This window comes from Protopterus annectens, chromosome 14.part0, assembly GCF_019279795.1.
Source record: "Protopterus annectens isolate FY-2018-M chromosome 14.part0, PAN1.0, whole genome shotgun sequence".
In the NCBI taxonomy this organism is placed as follows: Eukaryota; Metazoa; Chordata; order Ceratodontiformes; family Protopteridae; genus Protopterus; species Protopterus annectens.
In genome coordinates, this window is record NC_056748.1 from 173,214,751 (window position 1) to 173,240,559 (window position 25,809).

Sequence of the window (25,809 nt, forward strand, 5' to 3'; positions counted from 1 at the left end):
GCAAGTGGGATGTCTTAGGGAGATTCATAGGACAGTCAGGGTTGCTTGTTGATGTAGGGCCAGGATTGGGGTGGATATCTCCAGCCCTTGAGATATTTTTACTGATGTATTCTAGGAGTTTTTTGAATTTTTGTACTAGTTTCTGGGATAGCTTGTTTTTATGATAGTTGAGGTTAACTTTGCTTCGATGGTAGTGGATGATATTGGCTTTAAAAAGGTCGGACTGTTGGTAGTGGAGTTTAAGAGCAATTTGAGACCCTAATGCTGCTGTTTGTTTTCTGGGGAAATGGTAACCTATATATGGTTGGTCTTCATATTTACTAATATGGTATAAGCTAGGTAACAGAGATAGTAAAAAGCACAGGATTACTATTTTTCCCATATTCATGGTGATTAGAAAAATAAAACTTTTTACTCACTTACTTACTCAGATGAGTGAGTTAGAAAAAGCGGGAAAAGGAATGGGTGTTTCCAGGGATTTGGATTGTGATAGGTTTATGATATGAAGGGGAGTGGCTATTATATGGATAAAGCTAGGGATGCTGGGGGCGGGTGGAATTTGGGGGCAGGGAGGGGAGCGGAGTGAGCCAAGAGGCACGAGCGGGCAGACACAAAGAGTAGTGAGGCCCAGAAAAAACAATCAGTGAGCTATGGAAACAGCAGGTAGGTTTGTAACAGATAAAAGGTATAGTTTGTATAATGAGCTGTACTCTATGAAGATGTACAGGTTTATAGCAGTAAGCTATACTGGAAGGGTGGTTAGGCAAGGTCAGGAGTAAAGAAAATGAGAAGCAGTGAAGGAGAGGATACAGGTGCAGAACAAAGGAAATTGAGTATTAAGAAGTAGGCCAAAGGGAGCAAGCCAGGTAATAGTAGGAAGCCACCTGGTGGCAAAAGGAACAAGTATCAGAGATTATGCAGGTAGGAAAGAGATGAGAGAGGTAAGGAGTTAGTGAAAAGTAGATATCAATCCCAGTGGTAGTCTTGGGGAGGGGAAAAGGGAGACTAAATTAGAATGGGGAGAAGGACAGGGGCTAGTGGCTGCTGGCAGTCCTGTGCAGGTAGCTAGACTAGGATAAACAGGACAGAGTTTATGGCTGACACATATGGGAATAACATACTTCCACAATCTTTAATGGGCGATCTTTTTAAGATGAGGGAGTGAGGGTTAGAAGGTGGAGTTCTGGTCTTCCCGGAGGGCAGAGTCAGACAAAGCCGGTGAGTACAGGGTCCACCTAGCAAACTATTAAAATAGGACAGAGAGAGAGGAAGATAAGTAAGTTAAACAATGTAAATAAAGAAAGCAATTTTCAGTAGTTAGCAATATTCAACTTAAACAGGTATCTAATAGACAGTTTCATTTATAGTATAACATGATAACTAAAAGCATTTGCTGAGTATACATTTGTTTAAACATAAGAACAACAGTATGAGTAAGCTTAGTTTCATATGTTAAAACAGTTAAAATAGACAACAACATTCACCACTACTATGCAACTGTTATATAACAGCTATATAACAGTTTATTTTTAAGTGCAGCATCATCCTTAATCAAAACTTGTTATAAAATATATGCTTTTAAACTGGTGCAAGACCCCAAGTGTACTGCATAAAAATGTGATGCCACAGGGCTATCCAAATTTTGATTCTTATTGTCTCTTACATGCTCTTCTACTCTGATTTTAAACATTCTTTTGGTTTCTCGGATGTAGAGGAAACCACAAGTGCACGAGAGACAATAAACCACCCCCTTAGACACACAGGAGAAAATAGCCCTAGGCTGAAAAAAATGCCATTTATTTTATCAACGTCCTGACCACATAAATACAAATAGAGCATTTACCACAGGGAAATGTATCAGAATTTTGTAAAGGAATAGTTAAAATTTCAGTAGGCATAGAGAACAAATTATGAACAACCATGTATTTTATATTTCTGGCTCTCTTATAGGAGAGAGTAAAGGAGTCAGGTAAATTCTTAATCCCAGACATCTCCGTATGTAAGAATGGCCAGTAATGTCTTAAGATTTTTACTAACTCATCATTATAAATATTATGAGTAGTGACAAAATATATCTTTTTATTACTGATATTCCCTGCGTGACTCCTATATCTATTCATAGACTTCATATCATTTGGAACATTAACCACACTAGTGGTATCCCTTCTCAAGCACAGTTTATTCAAAGAATTAATAATTAATTCATTACTATATCCCTTTTGTTTAAAGGCTATGCAAGATGCTGTGGTGGTGCAGTGGTTAGCATTGTCGCCTCACAGCAAGAGGTTCTCCCGTTCAATTCTCGGCTGGAGCGCCTTCTGTGTGGAGTCTGCATGTCCTCCCCGTGGTCGAGTGACGTTTGAAAGATGTGCAGGTAGGTGTGTGCGTGAATGGGTGTGCCTTCTTTGAAGGCTGGGCGTCAGGCTGGCAACTCAGCACCGTAAAAACCCATTGCCAATCATTAGCGGACTGGAGTACCGCTGTGGTGACCCCTAACTGGGAAAAGCCGAAAGAAGAATGCAAAATCTCTTTTCATGAGAGACTGAATGTTGTTACACAGCCTATTTATTCTGAGTAACTCATTATAAGGCAAAGCCTTTTAAATATGGGGGAGGGGTCGCAGCTGTTGCTATCTAAAAAATGAGTACCATCATCACATTTTTTATGAATCTTTGTAATAATCATATTATCAACAATATTTAATTCCAAATCTAAAAAACAACAGGAATGCATTTTTGTACACCATCAAATTGTAAGCCAAAACGGTTTTCCTGAAGAGGTTACAAAAAAATCCACTAGCCATGCACTGCCCTTCATAAAAAATTAAATCATCAATAAATCTATTATAAAGAACAACATACTAAAGAAACTCTTACTCAGATTGCCAGATTAGCATACATGGGTGCAAAGGATGCACCCATTGCTGTACCTTGCATCTGTTGATAGATGCAGTTGTTAATATTCAAAAAGTTATGAGTTAAACTAAAATATAACAATTCTGTAACAAAAGTACTAAACGGGCTAGTGCCTAGGAAAAATCTAAGAGCTTCAAGTCCCACCTGATATGTAATACTCGTATAAAGGCTGTTGCCATCAGGAACCAGCCCGATAAAAACCTTCTTGACAAGTGATGGACTCAGTATTTATAGAAAATGAAAAGAATCTCTTGTATAAGAGTCTAAACCAAACAACATACCGAAGAAATAAGTGTGGAGACATACACCCCTGTTATGTAAAAAAAAATAATTTGCAGCTGACACATTTGGCCTTCCAAGAGGGGGAAAACTTTCTTGTGGATTTTTGGCAGACAGTAAAATTTTGCCAAAGATACTGCCTTCCACTTTAAATTTAACTTCCACATCTTGCTTGGAAAAGTAGCCAAGTGTTTAACCCTTATGTAACAAGTCTTTAAAGCTGTGTATAGCTGCATAACATTCATGTTAACGAGCCACACAATATACATTACTGTCAGAAAGATGATCCATACACATATTGAAATATTGCATATAGTGCAACACAGCAATTTTTTTTACCTTTGTCTGAGGGCTTGGTAACAATATCCCTTGTAGTACTAAGACATTGCAGTGCATTCCATTCAGCCTTAGTCAAATTATAACATACTTTCGCTTTTTCTTTTTTAAAAATATTCAGACTAACGTCAAGAGCATAATTTACCATAGATGAAAATTTTTGGATGGTATTATTAACAAAAGGGGGGATGAAATTACTACTATAAGGTACCTTACTAGTATCTAAAAGACGGTAAGCATTAATGTCATCGTATGAATCCATTGATGAATTACATGAGAATAAATCACGTTCCCCATTCTCGCCATTTGTGTCAATGGAGGGGGCATCCTCAGCCACAATCTTACTATTTTCAAAATAATCCAAATAAATGTAGTTTCCTAGACAGCTTAAACAATTCAATTTTACACACACACACAGTATTGGCAGAGATGTGGGAATAAATTTTAACCCACTCTGTAATACTGATAATTCTGTACAAGACAAAGGGTTACCTGTAAGGTTTACAATTAGGTTGTCACCACTGGTAACACTGGTTGATTTTACTACATTACAAACATTAATATAGTCAATGTCTTATTTTCTTACTGTTAAAGTACTGTCCCTCCTTATTCTTTTGGAAATGTCCTCGTTTTTGATTATTATTGTTGGTTCCTGGTCTGTTGTAACTCTAAAAGTTCTCCTGGATATAATTGCGCTGTTGGGGCTGTGGAAGGGGAGGGGAGGAAAAGCCCTAGTTTCGTTGTCAGATTCCCCAGCACTACTGTTGACTTCAGAAGAGGCATAAGAAACATTTACTTGTCGTTTCCCCTTAGAAGTGGCTTCAAAGCCCCCCCCCCATATGTGTTTTGTTTAACGGTCTTCTTGAAAATGTTCCCCGAGCTGCAATCTCGGCGGTCCCTTTCTAATTTGTGAGTCTTCCTTTTTATGATGTCACCAGAGTTCTCCTCAAGTGAAGCATTCATTGAGAGTAAGAACTGCTCAACACGAGCGGTACCAATTTGTGCAGAGAGGGTAGAACAAGAGACAAATTTCTTCCCTTACTTTTCATTGTTTAAGAACACCTCTTTCAGGTAAAATTTGGATCCATTTTTTAACACAGTGATGGGCAGCCGCTACCCATCTATTTTCAAACTGTTTATCAGCAGGGTCAGTAGAGTTAAATTGAGTAGTGGGTCATTTAAAAAAACGCAGACCCCTGGGTGTAATATCAAGATCTAAATGTCTCTTAACCCCCAAAATGTTATAATAAATCACATTTTCATTGTTAAGCAGCCTCTCAAGGGAATCAGTATTACTAGGAACCTCAGTAGAAAAATTATTACCAGCCATAACTCCACCAACATTTTGAAATGGATTGTCACCTCTCCTGGATCTACCTTCCTCCAAAAATCTTTCCCAGGACACAGGAGGCTCTGCATGCTGAGCAGAAGTGCCTTCCAGCACTGCACCTGATTGTAAATTATTCCTCAGGGAAGACTCAGCAGAAAACTGTGCAGAATCAGTAATATCATCTCAAAATAAATGAAGCAACTGCAGAAGTATGAAGCAACTGCAGAAGTGAAACGCTGGCTGTATTCACTGAACAATAGAATAAAAAAATAAAAAAAAAACACCAACTGCAGAAGCATAAAATCCAAAATTGTTTAATACTCCAGCACCTCGGCTAGCAAGCCTTTCACAGAGTTAACATCACAATAGCACAAGCTGCACTTAAGTAACAAATATCACATCATTAATCAATTAACTAAAACAATAAAACACAAACTAATAATTAACACTGCAGAAAAGCCTTCCACTCAAGTTCTTTGTTTAAACCATGAGACACCAAAGTGTCAAACTTTAAAATACAGACTGCTTCTTTATGTAACAGTTTATTTTTAAGTGCAGCATCATCCTTAATCAAAACTTGTTCTAAAATACATGCTTTTAAACTGGTACAAGACCCCAAGTGTACTGCATGAAAATGTGATGCCACAGTGCTTTGAATCTTAATGTCTCTAACATGCTCTTGTACTCTAATTTTAAACATTCTTTTGGTTTCTCCTATACAGAAGAAACCACAAGGGCATGAGAGACAATAAACCACCCCCTTAGACACACAGGAGAAAATAGCCCTAGGCTGAAAAAAATGCCAAAGTCCTGACCATGTAAATACAAATAGAGCATTTACCACAGGGAAATGTACCAGAATTTTGTAAAGGAATAGTTAAAATTTCAGTAGATATAGAGAACAAATTATGAACAACCATATCTTTTATATTTCTGGCTCTCTTATAGGAGACAGTAAAGGAGGCAGGTAAATTCTTAATCCCAGACATCCCCTTATGTAAGAATGGCCAGTAGTATCTTAACATTTTTACTAACTCAACACTATAAATATTACAAGTAGTTGTTGTTTTTCTTTCGGCTTTTCCCGTTTAGGGGTCGCCACAGCGGAACTCAGGCCCGCTAATGATTGGCAGTCGATTTTTATGGTGCCGAGATGCCAGCCCGACGCCCAGCCTTCAACAAAGGCACGCCCATTCACGCATGTCTTTCGAACGCTACAGGTAGTGACAAAATATATTTTTTATCACTAATATTCCCTGTGTCTATTCACAGACTTCATATCATCTGGAACATTAACCACACTAGTGCTCTGGCAAACTTAGAGTAGTTCTTTTACATCACACAGTCGCACATACAGTCATATACCTATGGCCAATTTAAAATGTCCAGTCCATCTACTACATGTCTTTGGAATGCGGGAGGATACCGGAGCACCCAAAAGAAACTCATACGCACACAGAGAGGACATGCAGTCTCTGCACAGAAAGCACTACAGGCAAGAATTGAACCAGGGGTCTTCTTGATGAGAGGCAACAAAGCTGCCCACTATGCCACTCTGGGTGTCACAGACCAAAACTCAAGTATGCAAAAGCAGATGCATCAAAATTTAAATTGTTTAGTTTTGTGAAGGGGAGGATGGTCTGTCCAGTTTCTTACCACCGCTATCAGTCATATCCGTAGACTAATGCTTGTAACTCCACAGTTTCACTGTAGTATTCAGATTGCAGGGTTGCAGTTATGTAAAACATCCAGTCCTGATTTGGAAAATTCCTCACCAGTGGAGGAACTATTCAGCATTAGGACCATCTGTGAAGTAATTCTGCAGTGGATATTAAAATTAGAAGTGTTTCTAGCACTGGCCATTTTCTAAGCACAAGCAATGCCTTGCAGGGTCAGGGGAGAGGAACAGCAGATCTTCAAGGAGTTTTATTTACACCACTGAGATGTCTATTTTCCAGTTCCACCTACACTGTCTAGTGTTTTTCTCTAGACAACACATCCTAACTCATGCAGTGTGTTTTATAAGATAGTATTCTTGAAGTACAGACATGTAACAAACAGATGATTTGCAAGTGGCTGTTACATTTTGGTTTTGTTCAATGCTTACAAACCAGGGGATCAAGAAACTTCGCAAAACACAACCTTTGTTTAATGAAAAAATAACAGGTAGAATGTGAACAGTCATTTAAAGATCTTGAAATAGCAGTAGATACAATGTTATAAAAAGGTAAACAAGTGATGGGCACAAGGCTCTTATGGATGTATGTTTATAAACATTTCCTTAATTGCATGAATCATTGTGAGTCTCAAACCTATATATTTTGTGTCGTAATACAAAATTCTGATCTTTTTTTTTCTGTAGCATTTACAAGCCCATCTAAGCAGTTTTTCTGACAGATTCGACCAAGTACTTGCCTTCAAGCCCACTGGATGGACATACACGGATAAGTGTGATTCGCTAACTGATATTAAGCCACAAGTCCGAGGAAAGATCACCATCTATGGTAATTACATAATCATGTTCATTTGTACATTCTTAATTGGAGATGAGTTTGTGTTCTTAAGTTGTTTTGCTCTAGATAAGGAAATAGTTACAGATTGAGGAAGATGAGTAAAATACAGCAAGACGTAACTTATAAACTCATATTGACAACTCATACTTTATAAGAGCCTTGTAATAAAATGTCTTACTCTGAGGAATCCTGTCTAATGACGGAGCAGTTGGTTCCTTTTTTTCATTGTGTTGTCTTATGTGACATTTTCCTTTTATCTGAATCTGTCTGCTGTCCTAGCCTGCTGTGGTTCCCTTTGACTCTGTGTATTTCTCAAATCCACCTTTTGTTTCTAACCAGCTGTGCAGTTTAATTTTCTCCTAACATTTGTAAATTAGTTACTGTGTTCGATGCCTAACAAAGCTAAGCCTGCTTAGTGGTCACCAGATCATGTGTCAAGACCATCAGAATAGATGCCTGTATGTCTCGGGCCTAATCACAATATTAAAAGCTGTTAAAAGTGTGGCATTTCATACCTGACACCCTGGTTATGTGATGCATTAAAATGCACATTGAAATGCAGGTCCTGGGAAGATTGAGATCTTATCAACTGCATGGCCTAGAAGTGGCGAATTCCGTACATGAGCCTGAAAGCAACATACGTTGTCTGAGAACTAAATTCTGTTGCAGACCAGTTCAACAGAACCACAGCAGGCCTCCACATGTAGATACTGCACTGGGAGGTCTTCCATCATCTAATTCACTGGTGAGGCATCCCACAGCTAAATCTGTTTGCTGCCAAGGAAAACAGGCAGCTAAAATATTTAGTTCCAGGAAACCATGCAAAGGAGGCCAGAATGATAGATGACTTTTCTGTAACTTGGGCAGTGCACTTCATATATGCCTTCCCTTGATCCCAGTATTCTACCAGAAAGTCAGGAGAAAAACAAGGATGCTTCTCTTGGCAACCTTCTAGCTGAGAAAGCTTGTTTTTGATTACTAATGGAGATTGCAGAGGGATACTGCCAGGCACCCCTTACTTATTGGACCTACCATCTCGAGTGAGGCTCTGTTATCCACCCCAAACTGCAGACCTTGAGGCTGACAGCTTGGAGTGTAGAATATTAATGTCCTTCTGTTACCAGTACACTGAGACATGCTCATAGATTTTAAAGAATCAAGGAGGCCTCGTGTTTCTAAGTTTTTCTTTTTTGTTTTTTTTTAAAGGGATCCTGCTAAGGAGAAAAATCAAAGCTGACAAGGAGAAGAAAAAGTAGAAATGACACCTAGAGGAGTTGGAATGTCCCACTGTAGAAAAGCTGCGTCCCTTAGAAGTACCCAGAATGATATCCCCTTCTCCACATCCATGACCTTTGGACCCCTAGTACTTCACCCATACAAGAGACTTCAATATAAACTGTAGACTGAGGAGGAGAGCTGGAAGCTTCTCCTCAGAACAGGAGCTGTCCAGATAGTCATCCACCAGATTAGCTTTGGCTGCATCTCTTCTTTCCTCCAGCGCAGTTTTCAAGTAGACCAAGATAAGATGATGATGCTTTTATAAAGACACGTCAACTTGGTGTGGTCTTGGCCCACTTCTGTCTCTAGAGTGTGTCACAAGAATTCCAACACCCTGCTAGTTCACTTCATATCCCGGGCCCAGGATTCACATGCCAAGTTTCATAACCATGGGTGAACCTGTGCTGATACTCATGGCACCTCCGGATGTCCCTTTCTAGATAGCTGTGCTTTTGGTACCAGTGGTTGCGTCACATTAGCACTTATGCCAACCTTCAGTAGGCACAACAGGATTGGGGCAAAGATATCAGTGCCAGCCTTGGGCACCAATAGTTTCAGGACAGTTGTCAGTGACAGTATACTCCATATGTGACCCTTCTGTGCCAAAACCTACTCTGTGCACTGGAGTTGTTAGTGACAGTGGCTGATGTTGCTCTTCTGTCCCTCTCTATGCTGTTGTCACAGATCTGCTGAACCTTTTGTTTTGAGAAGATCATCCAGGCTCTGCCAGCTGAAACAGGCATCCACTCCATATGTTCCTTCCTTTTACACCTCTAATTGTGAACCAGTAGTTGGTCCTGGTGGGTTAAGGTTGATTATCAAGAACCATAAGATCATACAGGATATCTGCAGTCTGGGTTAGACACTCCTCAAGGAAACTCAGATGAGTCCCCTCCAAGTCCCCCCCCCCCCCCGGCCTGATTGGTTCCTCCTCCTGAGAAAAAAATGCTTATGGTCTACAACGGAGCTTAGTGGGAACTAGACATTGCCAAGCCTATTCTCCAGAAACCTTATAGAGTGATGTGGCTCGCCAAGGATAGGTGTCATTGAAGCAAGGGACCTCTTGTTGACTCTGTTGTGGTGTCAGCAGATTCGATATGAGAGGTTGCTGAGAATGCCCAAAGATATTCATTCTCTAAATAATTCAAGATGATGGATAGATGAAGAAAATGTGTTTATGAATCCAGTACAGTCTGTGTTAGCGCTATGAACTACATGGCACACACAATACATTTTCAGAGAGATCTAGCTGACAAAAACTCTGAAACAGCTGCCCTTCTCTGGAGATACCTGCAAGCAGTTAGAGTCCCAAATGGCAACTCTGAATTCAGTAGCATTGCTCTCCATGTGTCTTCTTCATAATGCCACAGATGGAGCAGCTCATTCCACATATTCAGGCTTTGCCATGAGACTTTAGGCCTGGTTATCCCTAACTGGTTTCAAGGTGAGCTGTGTCATCCCTTTTGGAGCAAAAAATAAAAGATAAGTCTCAGCAATGTAAGCAAGCAAACATGAAAGATGCTTACTGCTCTTGGAATAAAGTTTTCAGCTCCTCAAAGATCTTTCCAAATAAACCAAAAAAGGAGACAAGAACATTTTGTACGGAAAGTCCCAACAGCCCCAGAAACAGTTTAGTAGAAATTGCCAAGTCAGAGGAAATTTTTCTTTTGACCTCCTTCCTAGAGGAAGAATTGGTCTGCAGCAACAGGAGCTCTGCTTTCCTTCCCCTGAGAAGTTGCCATCTGACCTACTCTGGAAGCAGTCAGAGGATGACTTTCCTTGTATCCAAATGTATGGGAGGCCATCATGTGTGACAGCTGCATTGAGGAGATTGTATAGTGAGGCTATACAATGACATTTCTCAAAGTATCCAATAAAGCACCAGTGATTCCGCCCTGACAGAGAAAGGCAGTAGAACTAGAGATAGTAAATCTTATGTCCGGGAGAGCCATCCCAGAGTTCCAACAGACCAGAAAGGATCCAGGTTTTACTCAAGATTCTTCTTGGTACCCAGAAAGATTCAGGACCTCAAACCAATTTTGGATCTCAACCATCTAAATCAACTTTTCAAGAAAGAGACCTTCCGGACGGTCATGGTTCAATCTACCCTTCCTTGGTTGTAAGAAGGAAATTGATTGTGCTGTTAGGATCTTTTAAATTGCCTATCTCCACATCAAGATTGCCAACACTGTCATTGAGAAAATGTCTACGTTTTCAGATGGGGCCAATCTTTTTACTAGTTTAAAGCCCTACCCTTTGATCTTACCACAGTCCCCTGGGTGTTCACCAGATGCATGGTTCCAGTAGCCGCCTACTTGCAGTTAACTAGAAATCAGAATGTTTCTTTACTTGAATGTGACTGTCTTATTGTTGTCACCCCAAAAGAACAGCTTTTACTAGCAAGGGAATGATGACTCCACCCATGCCTCTCCTTGTGAATCACAGTCAACTTAGCCAGGCCTCAAATGGAACCATGCCAAAACCTGTTATCAGTTGCCAACTAGACACTTTTTGAAATTGCCCATTCTGCCACCTGATTTTCTGTAGTGCATGGTGTACAAAATTTGTGTCAGAGCGCAAAACTGAACACAGCTATGGTTCATAAGTGGACACTTCAAGGTCCAGTGGTGCCAATCGCTAGGCCCTGTGTCTAAGATAATCAGGCTGTCTAGGGTTTGTTTTAAAGCATTTCTCATGGTGGATACACCCAGACATCCTTGTAAGCACTTCTCATGGTGGACACACCCAGACATCCTTGTAAGCACTTCTCATGGTGGACACACCCAGACATCCTTGTAACAGGCCATTCGTTTCTACAACCCTTGCGTACAGCTAAAGTAGCTACAGATGCATCCGCTGTGGGGTTGAGAAAGCACTATTTACATAGGATGGTCTAAGAACATGGACAAAATTGTAGGCCCAACTGCACATAAACATCTTGGAGATGAGGATAGTCTACCTAATACTGCAGGCCTTCCAGGACCTCCTTCCCTAAGGTGTAGTATCTATTCACTCAGACCATATGACGGTGCTGTACTACAACATGCAGGGTGAGACAAGATACTGTTTAATCTGCAGAAAAACATTGGGGTTTTGGGAATGGGCCATATCTTTGCTTATTTTTCTGATTGCACCACACATATCAGGGAAGGCCAACATCATTGTGGACAGGTTGAGCAGGCAAATTTTGCTCCACACAAATGGTCTCTCAACAGATCAGCTGCATAGAAAATTTCACATCACTTTCAGAAGTTTTGGCTGCTGTGTCTTCTCTTCACCCTTCAATACCAAGTGCAGAGACTTCTTTTACTTCCTCACTTATCAGGGGCAGACATCCAGAAGACCATTCGGTCCACTCTTGACTCCCACAGGCTCCTGTATACATTCCCAACTGTACTTTTTACATCATTGTTCATACAGGAAAGCCACAATCGCTTGATAAGGAAACCGCTCCTACCACAATACTTCCATGTGCTGTCTCAACCATCTGGGCAGCCTCACCCAGATGTGCATTTTCTGCAGTTAATCACATGGTTTCTCCACTTCTGGTAATGGCCAGGAACTCTGTTTCCTCCCAAGGCGTTGCAACTTATTCCTTCTTCTTAAAAACTTACCAGCAGGAAGATTTAGACATAAATGTTGCAGAGTTTCTGCATGAGTAATGAGTCCAGTGCCAGACCCTTTCTCAGCCTCTGTTTCTTCTGCTTTATCCTTCTTAGTAGAGATCTTCAATTCAGAATCCAGCTTTTCCTCCATTAAGGTACATTTGGCTGCCATCTTCTTCTGTCCCCAAGGCTTTCATCTTCCCTTCTGGCCCCTCACAAGTTGTGCATAGCCTTCCAAGTAAGAATATTTCATCTCCCCATCCCGTCACTCCCACCCTTCGCCATCCCACTCTCCCTTGGAACCTAATTCCATGTTGGAAAGACTTGAATTGCTGCCATTTGAGCCAGCTCACACAACAGATTTGAACATCGGATCTAATTTTCATTCATTCCCCAACCTGTGAGATCAGATCTGATCCTTGGATCTGACTCAGCTGTTTTCTATAGCCCTAGGATCCGATTCTCGAGCTTCTCCCTTGCCCATTATGTGTAATTCCCCCAGATTACCTCAGTTCTTGTTTGCCGCTCATCAAGATGGACCAGGATTGCGACTCTTTCGAGCTCCTAGTGGGTTATTGCGTTTTTTGTGGATTCCGTAGTTCTCTGTATCCTCTTTATTCTTCTTTCTCTAACTACCTTACCCCAATACAGAGAAACCAAAAACATTTTTACTTATAGAATTCTTAGGTAAAATTTCTTCATCCATGTGTACATCTTTGTTTCATCTCTGTCTAACCTTCTCTTCCACTCTGTTCTTTCCTTTTTCTTTTTAGAGTGTAGTTTGTGTACACCATGTCTGATAAACTGCTTGGTTTAAAAAAAATGCACTTCCTGTGGGCACAAGATTCCTCAATGTAATGCCCACAGTGAGTGCATTTACTGCTTAGGCCTAAGCGCTTAAAGTCCCCTTACTCTATTTGCATGGGCTTTAACCAGCGTGCCGTAAGTGACAAAAGGAACACATTGATACTCAGTGGCCTTCTGCCTTTTTCTGCTTCGTCCCTTGGCACTTCTACTTCAGGGGCTTAAACCCCAAGAAATCTAAAGAATCTCAGGAACACCGTAAGCATTCCTTGGGTAAGTCTTCTCCTCTACCTGTGACTGAACTGCCAAAAAAGGTTCAGAAGCCCTCTGATCTGAAGATTTCGGATCAGCACTGGCTGTGACTGCCTCTCCAACAATTCTTGCTCATAGAACCTCCCTGAAACTGATCCCTCTGAGTCTTCGATCTACTGGGCACCTAGAAGTTTTCCATGCCTTCCTCCACCTCCTCGTCTGCCAGGTCTTCCCACAGTCTTTTGGAAGCGGAGGTTGATAGAATGATGAGAAAATTTCTCAGGACACAAATCCAGACGGGGCTTTTGCCAGCTACATCCCCCTCTGGATCTGTGAGCCATCCATCTGCCTTTATTCCAGTTGCTTCTTCTCTGATCCAACCACCTGCTTCGTAGTCCTGTGATCTGAAGGCCTTGAGAGTCGAGAAGTTAAATACGACAGTGCCTGTCACTTCAACTCTGACCATCTCCCTGACCCGCTCAGCTCCTCAGTGTCGGATCCAAGGGGTTGACTTTGACTCCTAAGTTTTTGAAGCCATGACTTCCTCTCGGAGCTTTGTCATTCGACAACTCAGTGCCGACTCACCTCCTGGAGAGGGAGATCTGTGGGCATCAGGGGTTGTCTGCCTTGAGAGTTTCAGCTCCGGAGATGCTGCTTTCGACCTCACTAGGTCTTTCTGCATTCAAGGTGGTGGAGTGGGTTCTCTCTCTACCTAGAAGAGCTCTAACCTTCACATCCTCTGATCCATGTCCCACCCCTGCTTTGGATCCTGTGTCTGAGCCCTCTGTTCAACCACCTCTAGGACAGCCAACCCGAAAGCACTTCCAATCAGTTCTTGTTTGAGTCCCCCATCTCTTCTGATACCTCCCCAAAGCGTCCCACCGAGGAGGTCCCTCCTAAGAGACGGTGCAAAAGGAGACACCTGGATTCCCCCCAGGAGTCCGTCACAGCGGACACCAACTTCGATGAGGAGGAAGGGTCCTAAGCTCTGCAGCTGAAGATGTCTCATTTGGAGACTTCCTTAAAATCCTTTGCCAAAAAGGTGGGTGGTTTGCCCAAAACCCTACCCAGGAGGAATCAAGGCCATTGGAAGCCTTCAGGTCTGACCCATCTACATCTTGGGTGTCCCCTCCCCCTTGCGGATGACCTTATTGACCTTGTCTCCCACAGGGAGTGGAAGGAGCCAGAGGCTGTGCAACCTATCCCCAAATCACCCAACAGGATCCTCCGCGCTTCCACTGACAGACAGCAGTGGGCAAAGGGTATCCCTGTAGATGCCATAGTTGTTGCGGCAGCCACCAAGAAGGAGCTAGCAGAGCGAAGCTCCACTGTCCATCCCCCTACCAGGGAGTCTAGGGCTTTAGACAGATTTGGGAAATGGGGCTACGCATCAGTGACCTTCCCATTACGATCGCTGGTACACTTCACCAGACTACAGAGGGATCTGATTAAGGAACTCTGTAGCTCTTCCCCAGGGCCTATGTCTGTAGATACTGGCCACCCTACATTCTATCTGTAACCCATCCATGAGGCTAATCTCACATGCTGCAGAGGGTCTCTTAAGGGCTGCCAGTTTAGGTATTGCTTTTAGGCATCATACCTGGTTGCAACTTTGTTGAACCTTTCAAGGCGTCCTTCATCAGTGCTTCTTTTGATGGATCATCATTGTTTGGCCCCAATCTTTCCTGTAGTGAAAAAGACAGAAAGACCTTGTCTGCTGTCAGAATCCATTTTTCTGCCCCACAGAGACCTTTCTTCAGGAACTAGCATGGTGTTAAGAAAATGTGGTTCAAAAAGTCTCTCAAGGTCCTTTTCAGGAGTCACAAGGAGACTTTTTCCCCCAGAGTCAGAGGGGGGAACAACTATAGTGGCAGAAAGAGTCTGCACAATCAAGGATCACGAGATTCGTTCTCGGACAGATCCTTTCAGTGCTCCTGAGAAGTTGACCAACTGCCCTCTCTGGAGGCAGTCGAGGGACACTTGTCCTTGCACCCAAATGCTTGGTTACCATCACAAACTATTGTTGGGTGCAAAGCATCCTATCCAGATGGTGTACTACTCCATTTTTACAAGTACCAAAACCAAGGAAAAATATTCCCAATGTTCCACCCAGACAGAGGGAAGAAGTAGCATTATAAATTACAAAGCTGCTAGAAAGAGTCATCCAGAGGGGTCCCACCAGACCAAATCAGATCTGGCATCTACTCAAGGTTCTTTTTAATGCTGAAAAAGATAGGGGAACTCCTAAAGCTGTGACTGGAGTAGACTGCCCAAGCAAGTAGTTCTCCTCTGTAACCATTGCAGGCTTCACAATGGTTAGGTCAGAGGTGGTCTCTCTCTTAGCAGTGGCCTCTCTCCCATTTACTAAGATATAACCTCTTGTGGTAGTTTGTACCCTTGTCTCGAGACAACTTACTGCTGGCATTTTGTCATTCCCACTTACTCTCCCACGTTTTGTTCCTCACCTTGCCTCCATGGACATCTATATGCTACATGGCCCCACTGCTTGCATTTAAAACATTTAACCCATGGTCCTGGACTAGTGGCTTCCCCTGCTACTGGCAGACTCTGTTGGGGCCCACCATGGGTTCCCTTAGACCCATGAGCAGCACTGGGTGCCCCTTTCCTATGCAGTGATGCCCTGCTTGCTAGGTATGGTCTCCCTTCTTCCCCAGCTTATCTGCAGCAGTAGGGTTTGGAGGGTAGCCTAATGGTTAAGGTGTTTTCCTTACAAACACAAGGTGCAGGGTTTGAGTCTCACAAGGGATAATTGGCTAGGCTTAAAATGGCACAAGGGCAGTTAGCTTAGTACTAATCTATGCAATGTCTATCAGCTAACCAGTTTCTCATGTCTTCAGGCAAAGTGCTAAGGGCTTGTTCCTTCACCAAAAGGTCTGCCAGCCCTTCAAAAGTGGTGACCTGACATCCACTCACCCACCTATGAAAATAAGTACTTAGTTCAGCAATGTATTCACATAAACCTTCATCTGCCTTCCGTCTGTACTTACAAAGCTTTTTTTCTATAAGCCCTTAGTGTTAACTTAAAAGATTTCTAAAAGACAGTTCTTTACAACATTATAATTTAAACTATCCATATCGGACAATTTAGAAATAACAGTTACAGCTTTACCATGGAGTAAGGCAGTCAGGAACCATACCCAGAGCCCTTGGTCAACATTATACTGTTTACATATGTTTACATACCCTATCAAACATGTGAATGAAACTATCAAAATTATCCCCCTCTGTAAATTGTGGAAGAAATTTACTGACCTTTATTGCTTCTGGGGTTCGGTTACTCCCTTCCTCATTACCTCCATGACTCTGGCAAAGAGTCAGCATCTCCTTTTCATGTTGTCTCTGTCTCTCCTTCTCCTCAGCTTCCAGCCATCGCAGTTTCTCATTTTGCTCAGCCTCAAGACGTCTCTCTCTCTCTCTGCTCCTTCTATTTCCAAACTCTTGGCCTCCAACTCAAATCTTTTTAACTCTAGATGGATTTTTAAGTCCTCTGTGGAAAGGTTGAGCTGTCCATTGTCTGAGAGTTGCACATCTCCAAGGCCAGTCTGATTATCCTTCTGGTTGCTATTCTGCAATGCAGCTGTGACTAAAGCTGCAGTCATGTCTGCTTTAGTCAGGTTGGCATGCCCCAGTCCTTTAGCCTGACACATCTCAGCCAACTGGCATGGTTGCCTGCTTTCCCTGACTGACTAAGCTAACAAAAAATAAAACAATTGTGATATGAACTGTGAATGTTCATTGCATGGCTGATTAAGAGTACAAGCACCTTCAGTGACCACTGTACACAAGCTACAGGAATTCAATATCTGCACCACTACAAGCCAATTAATATGTGATGTGGCTATCTCACCATTGTCAACCAGTTAATATGTGATGTGGATATTCCACCACTGCCAATCAATTAATATGTGATGCCCCTGTACTGGCCCAGTAATCAAGAAGCCTCAATCTTTACCACTGGCAACAGTGAGGAATGTACATAAATGGAGGATTACAAGTACACGCACAGTAAAGTGCAATTTCCCTTAAGAACACGCAGAGATCACAGTCAGTCTGGGGCTGGTTTCTCCCTCTTTCTTCAGATCCTCAGTAAGACTCCCCACTGGCATAGCTATAGGGTTGAGATCTCAGCCAAGTGGTCAATCCAAAACTTCCAGCACCCTCTTTGTCCTACCAGTGCTTCGTGCCCCTGCCCAGTCACACACACACCTACTTTGTGATTCGCTTTATATACAAGTGAACATGCACACACACCTGGGAAATGCTGGCACAGGTTTACTAGCTATGCCCTCTTTTGTCTAGACTGTAAGGGAGTTCCAGCTGCCACCAGCCAACTCTTTATCAGCTGCTATAAGGTCCTTACAAAGAGTGTCCAATCCTACTGTGTAATGTTACTATTAACCAAATGTTAGTTTCAACCAAGAGCAAGGTTATTTAGGAGTGGCTTGTACAGTGTCACCACATACCTCTGCAAGTACTCTACGAGTTTAAATATGTCTCACAAATATCAGCCACAAAGATAGGTTTAAATATAGTTAATAATAAATAATAACAGAACAAGACAATACTCGGTAAACAAAGACAGTTACTTCAGAGTTCAAAATCACATGGAATATTCAAAACAACACTGCGGGACAGTTTCAAATAAATACATAAAGCATCTAAACTAATATTTACTATATTCCTATCTATATCTAAAAAAAGTTAATATGCCCTAAGAAATTACTTACAGAGCAAGTGCAGATGGTGATGATCAGTGGATGTTCTTGCTAGGTCCAAGACAAAATACAAAATGCCCAGTCTCCATCTGAGAGAGTTCTTAAATCAATATCAAGTATTACTGCTGGGTTAGCTTGGATATCATCACTTTTTGTCACCTGACTTTAGTTCCCAAGCTAAACCAGAAACTAACAGAGTTTTTAACATATCTGTGCTAAAAATACATATCTCTCAGAACTGTGCAGCTGCTAGGAAGTCATAAAGCCATAAAACGCTTTTTACATTTTAAACCTAGTAAATACTCTCCAAGACAATATAAAAAACTTCTAGCTCTAGACATCTTGTCTCCTTGCTGCATTGAAACTAACTTTTATAGCACAATAATAAAGCACTTAATTTCAACTTATTTCCATGAAGTTTTGTAAATTATTCTTCTATATTCCAGCAGGGTATGTTGCGGTTACATTCTTGAAGCTCAGTACATAACATGCAATTCTGTATAAGTCATATCACTGTTCACAAATGACATAGAATTATTTACAAAATTCCAGATAGCTGGGCTGGCAATATTACCCAATATCACATACCTCCTAAAGGTCTGCAGTGATTTGGTCCATCTGTTTATAGTATATAGACAAGACCAACATAAATCGAAAGTTATGTACTTACCAAAACAGATTTAAGGATCTATGTTCAGCCATCATATGGCACATTCATCAAATGACCACTCACTGAACGCAAACTCTGGAAGTGCCTTTCCTTGAGAAGGCACATCATCTTAAAAAAATACATAGATCAGCCATAGTTGGCCAAAGGAAAGTAAACAGCAGTTATGTACATTTAGGTAACGTAGTGATAAGGAAACTTTGCCTTTCCCCACTGCAGTGCAATCCCGGAGTTGGTATATATAATTAGGGGGTGTGGTTTCGCTGAAAGGGACTTTCAGTGGTTTATGTTTGGTGAATGGCCGTTTGATGAATGTGCCATTCGATGGCCGAACATTGACCCCAGATTTAATTTGTCTTTGTACGCTGTAAACAACCCAACTACCAGTCCCTCTCCAAACTGTCATTATCTGCAGAGACCTGGAGGAGCACTACAGATTTAGAATTTGGTGAACTAGGTACATAATTTCCTTTTTGCAAGTTGTTTACATTTCCTCAGTTGAGGTGAAGCATACTGTATGCTTATAAAGTTCCTACAGTAGTTCCTTTGACTGCAGTAGATCATGCGAAACAGAGCACCTCTATCACACTTTTCAAGAGGAACCTGGATAATGGGAATGGGGCACAGTAAATTCTTACCAGGAATAGCACCCGCAACCCTCCTGGTCAGTCATCACTAAATGCAGTCTTGGGTATTGACTATTACCTTTATGGTATTACATTGGGTTGTAACAGCTAGGCTTAAAATGACCTCTAGGTCAATAGCCTAGTAATCTCCCATGATCCTATAGAGAGAAATTCAGCAGGACGGAAAAATTATGGGTAAACGGTGGCGATTGAGCTAGTGAGATATCCATTACTGCAGAGAAGATGCTCCTTCGGTAAAAAGTCCATCCGTTTACAGTGTATGGACAGAGACAATCTAAACTATAGCCTAGTAATCTCCCATGATCCTATAGAGAAAAATTGAAATTCAGTAGGACAGAGGAATTATGGGTAAACCGAGGCAATTGAGCTAGCGAGATATCCATTACTGCAGAGAAGATGCTCCTTCGAAGAGTCCATCCGTTTACAGTGTATGGACAGAGACAAACTAAACTTTCCTTTCTAGTAATTACATAATTTTTGTTTCTTCTCCTGGTGCCAGAAAAGACCCTAGACAAATAGGAACACCCATGAACCTACAGTACTTGAGTGAAATACTTCAGGCTGGGCTTGTTTACACCTGTTTTAGGGTACACCTCTCACCAGGTTCCACTCCTTTTCCAGCCTTCCACAAGTTAAACCATTTTTGAATGGATCCTGCATATTTGTCATTGATCCACAGAGGAAAAGCGCCTCACTCCATTTTGAGACAGCAATTAGCATTTCTCTGAAATTCCTTTCCTGAAGGACAGCTCTTGTTGTAGCCATTACCTCAGCCAGAAGAGTCTCAGAACTGCAGATACTAATTTGTACCTCACCGTTCCTAGTTTTTCTCGGGGACAGGATCAGCACCAGCACCGCTTCCTCCTCCTCCTTGCCTAAAGTTACCCTCAACTAGACCATGCAGCTGCCAGTCTTCTTTCTCTGCCCTGAGAACAAAGGGTAGAGAGTTCTGCACTCTGGACAAACAGGCAGCTGAGGTTTCACCTGTGATAGTTCCAAGAACTTCGGGAAAACTTAGAGATTGTTTGTCTCCACTGACAAAGAGAAAGGACAGCCAGTGTTAAAACAAAGTATCCAGGTGGCTTTGTCATTGCATTCACTTCTGGTACCTCAGCAAGGGCCAGAAGCTGCCTTGTCCAGTTAAAGCTCACTCCACTAGAGCAATAGCCACCATAATGGCCTTTATGCAGTGAGATGGTACAAGATCCATTCTGTAACAGCTATGTGGTCTTCTTGTCCCTACATTTGCCAAAAGCTACAAGTTGACTTGCTGTTTGATGCTAGAACAGGGTTTACCAAGGCAGTCCCCGAAGTCATCCTTTGCAGTGCCTCGTAGATGGCTTCCTCCGCCAAGCTGGTTTAAGCTGTGGAAGTTGACCCAGTAATGAGTACTGCAACAATACTCTAATGATGAACATAGTAGGCTCATAAGAGGTTACTAGGCTGATAGCCCTGGAGCCTTGACAAGCCTAGCTGTATTTATCTCAGGTTACCTTAACTGTAGTGTGTAGAGGAACAAAGTTCATAAAGGAATGAGTATAATGAAAATTAATAATGACTGCCTCTGTCCATGAGAGAGAATTGTGTAGGTAGTTTACTGTAATGGTAGGTGTTGGTGGATCACTGTTGCAGTATGTATTCCCACACATCGTCATCTCTGTGGATTCTCCCTTTCCTCTTGGGCCAGAGAGAGCCTCCTTAGTTTTGCCTGCATCTTCTATTTCCTCACACATCCCCTTGAACCAGAGTAGATAGGGCCTAACTAAAGAAGCGACCCCCCATATACAGGTTTCCAAGACCTACACTTTGACAGCAACCTATCACATTTACATTCATCCTGTCCCAGTGATGCCTAATGTTGATTACTGACAAGGCCTTCTCATATTAGGAGTTAAGAAAGCTGTGTAAATGGTACAGATGTATGCCTCTCTTAGCTCATTGTGCTATTGTGTATATATGGATAGGTGTATCCTATGCAAGGGAAGGGTCTGGAGATTTTGAAGACTGGTCAGATGAATGGGACACAAGGCGAAGTCCCAGAAGTAATGAATACTGCAACAGTGATATGTTTGAGCATCTACTGTTATGGTATATTACTAACACAATTATACTTTCTTTTGGTCACACTGCAACCACTTCCTTTTTACGTCCCTAATCCCGGCTTGCTGCCTGAGTTGCATTTTGGAATATTGTACTGCCTCTTCCATTTTACAAGAGTGTTACTTCTTGCATTTCTTTTTCTTGGAAAGCACAATTTTAGTTTTTTTCTCTTCTCAGAAAATTAGGGTTTTAAGCTGTATGATGTGATGAGAGATTTTTTTCTACAAAGTCCGCACTATCCCAAATCATGTAATCAGTCTCCTGGTCTGTTTCTGTTAGTGAAGGTTCTCATTAACGTACTGCATGTTTTCAGTAAGGTGTGTTCAGTAGTCCCAGCAGCTTTCCATTTCCTTTGTCTCCAACATAAAAGTGTTAACTTTTGTTGAAGCAGGTCTGTGAGCAGTACTGCCTTACCGCATTGTGCTGTGCTGCGTAATGTGTTGAAGCAGGTCTGTCAGCAGCATTAGTACGCTGGGTTGCATTGTGCTGCACAACGTGATGAAGCAGGTTTGTCAGCAGCATTAGCACGCTGGGTTGCATTGTACTGCACAACGTGATGAAGCAGGTCTGTCAGCAGCATTAGCACGCTGGGTTGTATTGTGCTGCACAACATGTGGTGAAGCAGGCCTGTCCGCAGTATTAGCACGCTGGGTTGTATTGTGCTGCACAACATGTGGTGAAGCAGGTCTGTCAGCAGTATTAGCATGCTGAGTTGTATTGTGCTGCACAACATATCTGTCAGCAGCATTAGCATGCTGGGTTGCATTGTGCTGCACAACATGTGGTGAAGCAGGTCTGTCAGCAACATTAGCACACTGGGTTGTATTGTGCTGCCCACCACGTGGTGAAGCAGGTCTGTCAGCAACATTAGCACGCTGGGTTGTATTGTGCTGCCCTCCACGTGGTGAAGCAGGTCTGTCAGAAACATTAGCACGCTGGGTTGTATTGTGCAGCACAACATGTATTGAAGCAGATCTGTCAGCAGCATTAGCACGCTGGGTTGTATTGTGCTGCACAACACGTGTTGAAGCAATTCTGTCAGCATTAGCATGCTGGGTTGTATTGTGCTGCACAACATGTGGTGATGCAGGTCTGTCAGCAGCATTAGCACGCTGGGTTATAGTGTGCTGCACAACATGTGGTGAAGCAGGTCTGTCAGCAGCATTAGCACGCTGGGTTGTATTGTGCTGCATAACACGTGTTGAAGCAGATCTGTCAGCAGCATTAGCACGCTGGGTTGTATTGTGCTGCAGAACACATATTGAAGCAGGTCTGTCAGCAGCATTAGCACTCTGGGTTGTATTGTGCTGCACAACATGTGGCGAAGCAGGTCTGTCAGCAGCATTAGCATGCTGGGTTGCATTGTGCTGCACAACATATGGTGAAGCAGGTCTGTCAGCAGCATTAGCATGCTGGGTTGTATTGTGCTGCACAACATGTGATGAAGCAGGTCTGTCAGCAGTACTGTCTTACTGCATTGTGCTGTACTACATAACGTGTTGAAGCAGGTCTGTCAGCAGCATTAGCACGCTGGGTTGTATTGTGCTGCACAACGTGGTGAAGCAGATCTGTCAGCAGTGTTATCATGCTGAGTTGTGTTGTGCTACAGTAGTTAGAGCTCATGGAGTAATGATATCTACCCCAATACAAGGAAGACTGCTTCTGTGCATGGGGGGAGGGGTGTGACTGTGTCACAGCCATTTATTCCATAATCCATCCTTTTATTACAGGTAGCAAGCCTGTATGTGGTCAAAAGGTTGGGGCAGACTTTTCAAGTGTGACCGGCAGAGTTCACTATACTGTAATTTCTTATTTATCTTGCTGGCCTTCTTTATAAGTCTTTAAATGACTTTCTGTTTTTCAGGATGATTCCTGACAGACACTTGATATTTTAATGTGAAAATAATGTTTCTGCTGAGATATTTTGAAAGAGATGTCAGTTGCATTGGATGTCTCTGTTAGTCCTCCTTACAGGCTCTTGCTCAGCCAGTGAACCTTTCCTTCCTCTTATGACTTATAGGAATAACCAAGAATTGATTGTCTTTTGCTTAGGTTCCCCAGTTGATACATGCACATTTTCCCTTATATTTGACCTTTCATTGATTTTCCTCATGTGGGTTTCTCCTAAAATACATGACCACAGATATGCTGGTTCAGAGGTTCTTGGACTTTGGCAATGCAGATGCTCTGGAATAGCTAGTCAGCACACCCAGAAGAGGTGCAATTCTCCTGGACATACTACTCACTAGCATGGGAAAGCATTGCACCCACCCCATCCCCCACCCCTGTGTGGTGTCCTCCCTGATAAGCTCGGTCCGTAAATCTGTGTTACACAGTTGTATAGAATCGTCTGTACCTGATCAGATTAAATCCAGGTCTTGCCAAAAAAACAAGCCACCCTGGTGGAATCCTAGTATAAGCAGACTATACAACAAGAGGAAGAAACTAATGTCCAAGAGCAAGGAACTGTCTCAGAAGAGGAAAAAATCCATCTCTAGCTTAAACAAACAAACTGGAGATCTTGTCAAGTCCTCCAAAGCTAATTATAGAGTAAAAATAGCCTCCCTAGCTAAGGATAATCACAAGGCATTCTTTTGACTGCATCTGAAATCTAAAAGGGAATACCCAGCTATGAACTGAACTGGTTGTAGATGGCACCACCCGTACTTAACCAGAGGTAATAGCCAACCTGCTAGCTGACAGATTTGGAGAAAACTTCACTCCCCTGTCCTGTGCAGTCATCCCCCAAATTATGCCTGCCACCATTCCTCAGCCTGGTATTTCAAGAGAAAAGGTCATCTGTGCACATTCCAAGGCCAAACACATGGCATCATTGGGACCAGATAACATCCCATGTTGCCTTTTAAGCCACTTAAAACATGACCTAGCAGACCCGCTTGGATCCGTGTACACAGCTTGCAAACTAATTCTGTTCCTGAGGAATGGCAGAGAGCAGCAGTAATCCCTCTGCACAGAGGTACCATCAACCAACCCTGGGAATTTTAAGCCCATAAGCTTAACTAGCTTCATCTACAAGGCCATTGAAAGAATCATTATAGACCTTGTTAACGAAGACATAGGTAATCTCCAAACTCTGGACCCAACTCAGTTTGGATTCGTTAAAAGTAGATCATGCCTGTTAAACATGCTTGGCTTTTGAGAAAGTCACCAAGGCCCTGGAAGAGGGAAAGGCAGTGCCTCCTGCCTAACCAAAGCATTTGACACAATCCCCCACTCAGGTCTTCTACAGAAACTCTCCAGTTTGGGAATTAACTCCTATATTACCAGATGGGTAGCCAATTGGCTCACCGATAAGGACACATGCTGTCAAATTGGGTGACTTCACCTCTAGTAGAAGGCCAGTCATCAGTGGCATACCAGAGGGTTCTGTGATAATTCCCTTACTGTTAGGAACTCATTTCTAAGAAGTCCAAGCAAACCTGGATATCCTGTGGCTGACCAAGTTCGCTAACAATTGCAAATTGAGAACAATGATTGAGTCCTCCATTGATACTGCAGACAATGTTAACACAGACAAATGATTGGTGCCAAAGTCAAGGATTAAAACTAAATCAAAAAAATGCATTATTATTCCCTTTGGGAAAGCTGTTAATTACATTATAGACAGCACCTCCTAAATGTAGACCCAGTGTTATGTGATCTGGGTACTCAGGTTGATAGCAAGCACCTCCTAAATGTAGACCCAGTGTTGTGATCTAGGTACTCAAGTTGATAGCAAACACCTCCTAAATGTAGACCCAGTGTTATGTGATCTTGGTACTCAAAGTTGATAGCAAGCACCTCCTAAATGTAGACCCAGTGTTATGTGATCTGGGTACTCAAGTTGATAGCAAGCACCTCCTAAATGTAGACCAACTGTTATGTGATCTGGGTACTCAGGTTGATAGCAAGCACCTCCTAAATGTGGACCCAGTGTTATGTGATCTGGGTACTCAACCTTGATCTGGGTACTCAGGTTGATAGCAATCTGAACTTTGACCATCACGTATCCACAGTAGTAAATCCTTCTGTGTGGCACATCTTATAAGTAAAGGCATCGCATCTAGATCTAAGGATGTTATAATTCCACTATACTTGCCACTATACTTGGCCCTTATCAGACGAGTAATTGAATACAGTGCTCCCTTTTGCATGTACTTCACCAGACACTTGCAACAATTGGAGAGACCTCAGAGATTTCACACCAAGAAGTTACAGGGTACATAAAATAAGTCTTGTGTGGTAAGACTAAAAGCCCTTTCACTGTATTCTATCTCCTGCAGCTGCTAAGGGGTGACCTGTGCCTGGCTTACAGGGCAGTCTGTGACCTGGTCCTGATGGAAATGC

General features: G+C 42.3%; 1 protein-coding gene across 1 annotated transcript in view; it reads left to right on the top strand.

The window, feature by feature from the left end:
* DCLRE1A (DNA cross-link repair 1A) overlaps positions 1-25,809 on the top strand; it is a 1,235,225-nt gene that overhangs the window by 1,204,152 nt on the left and 5,264 nt on the right. The window contains exon 8 of the mRNA XM_044055939.1: positions 7,223-7,364. Coding sequence (XP_043911874.1) covers positions 7,223-7,364 — 142 coding nt within the window. The remainder of the gene's footprint in view (positions 1-7,222; positions 7,365-25,809) is intronic.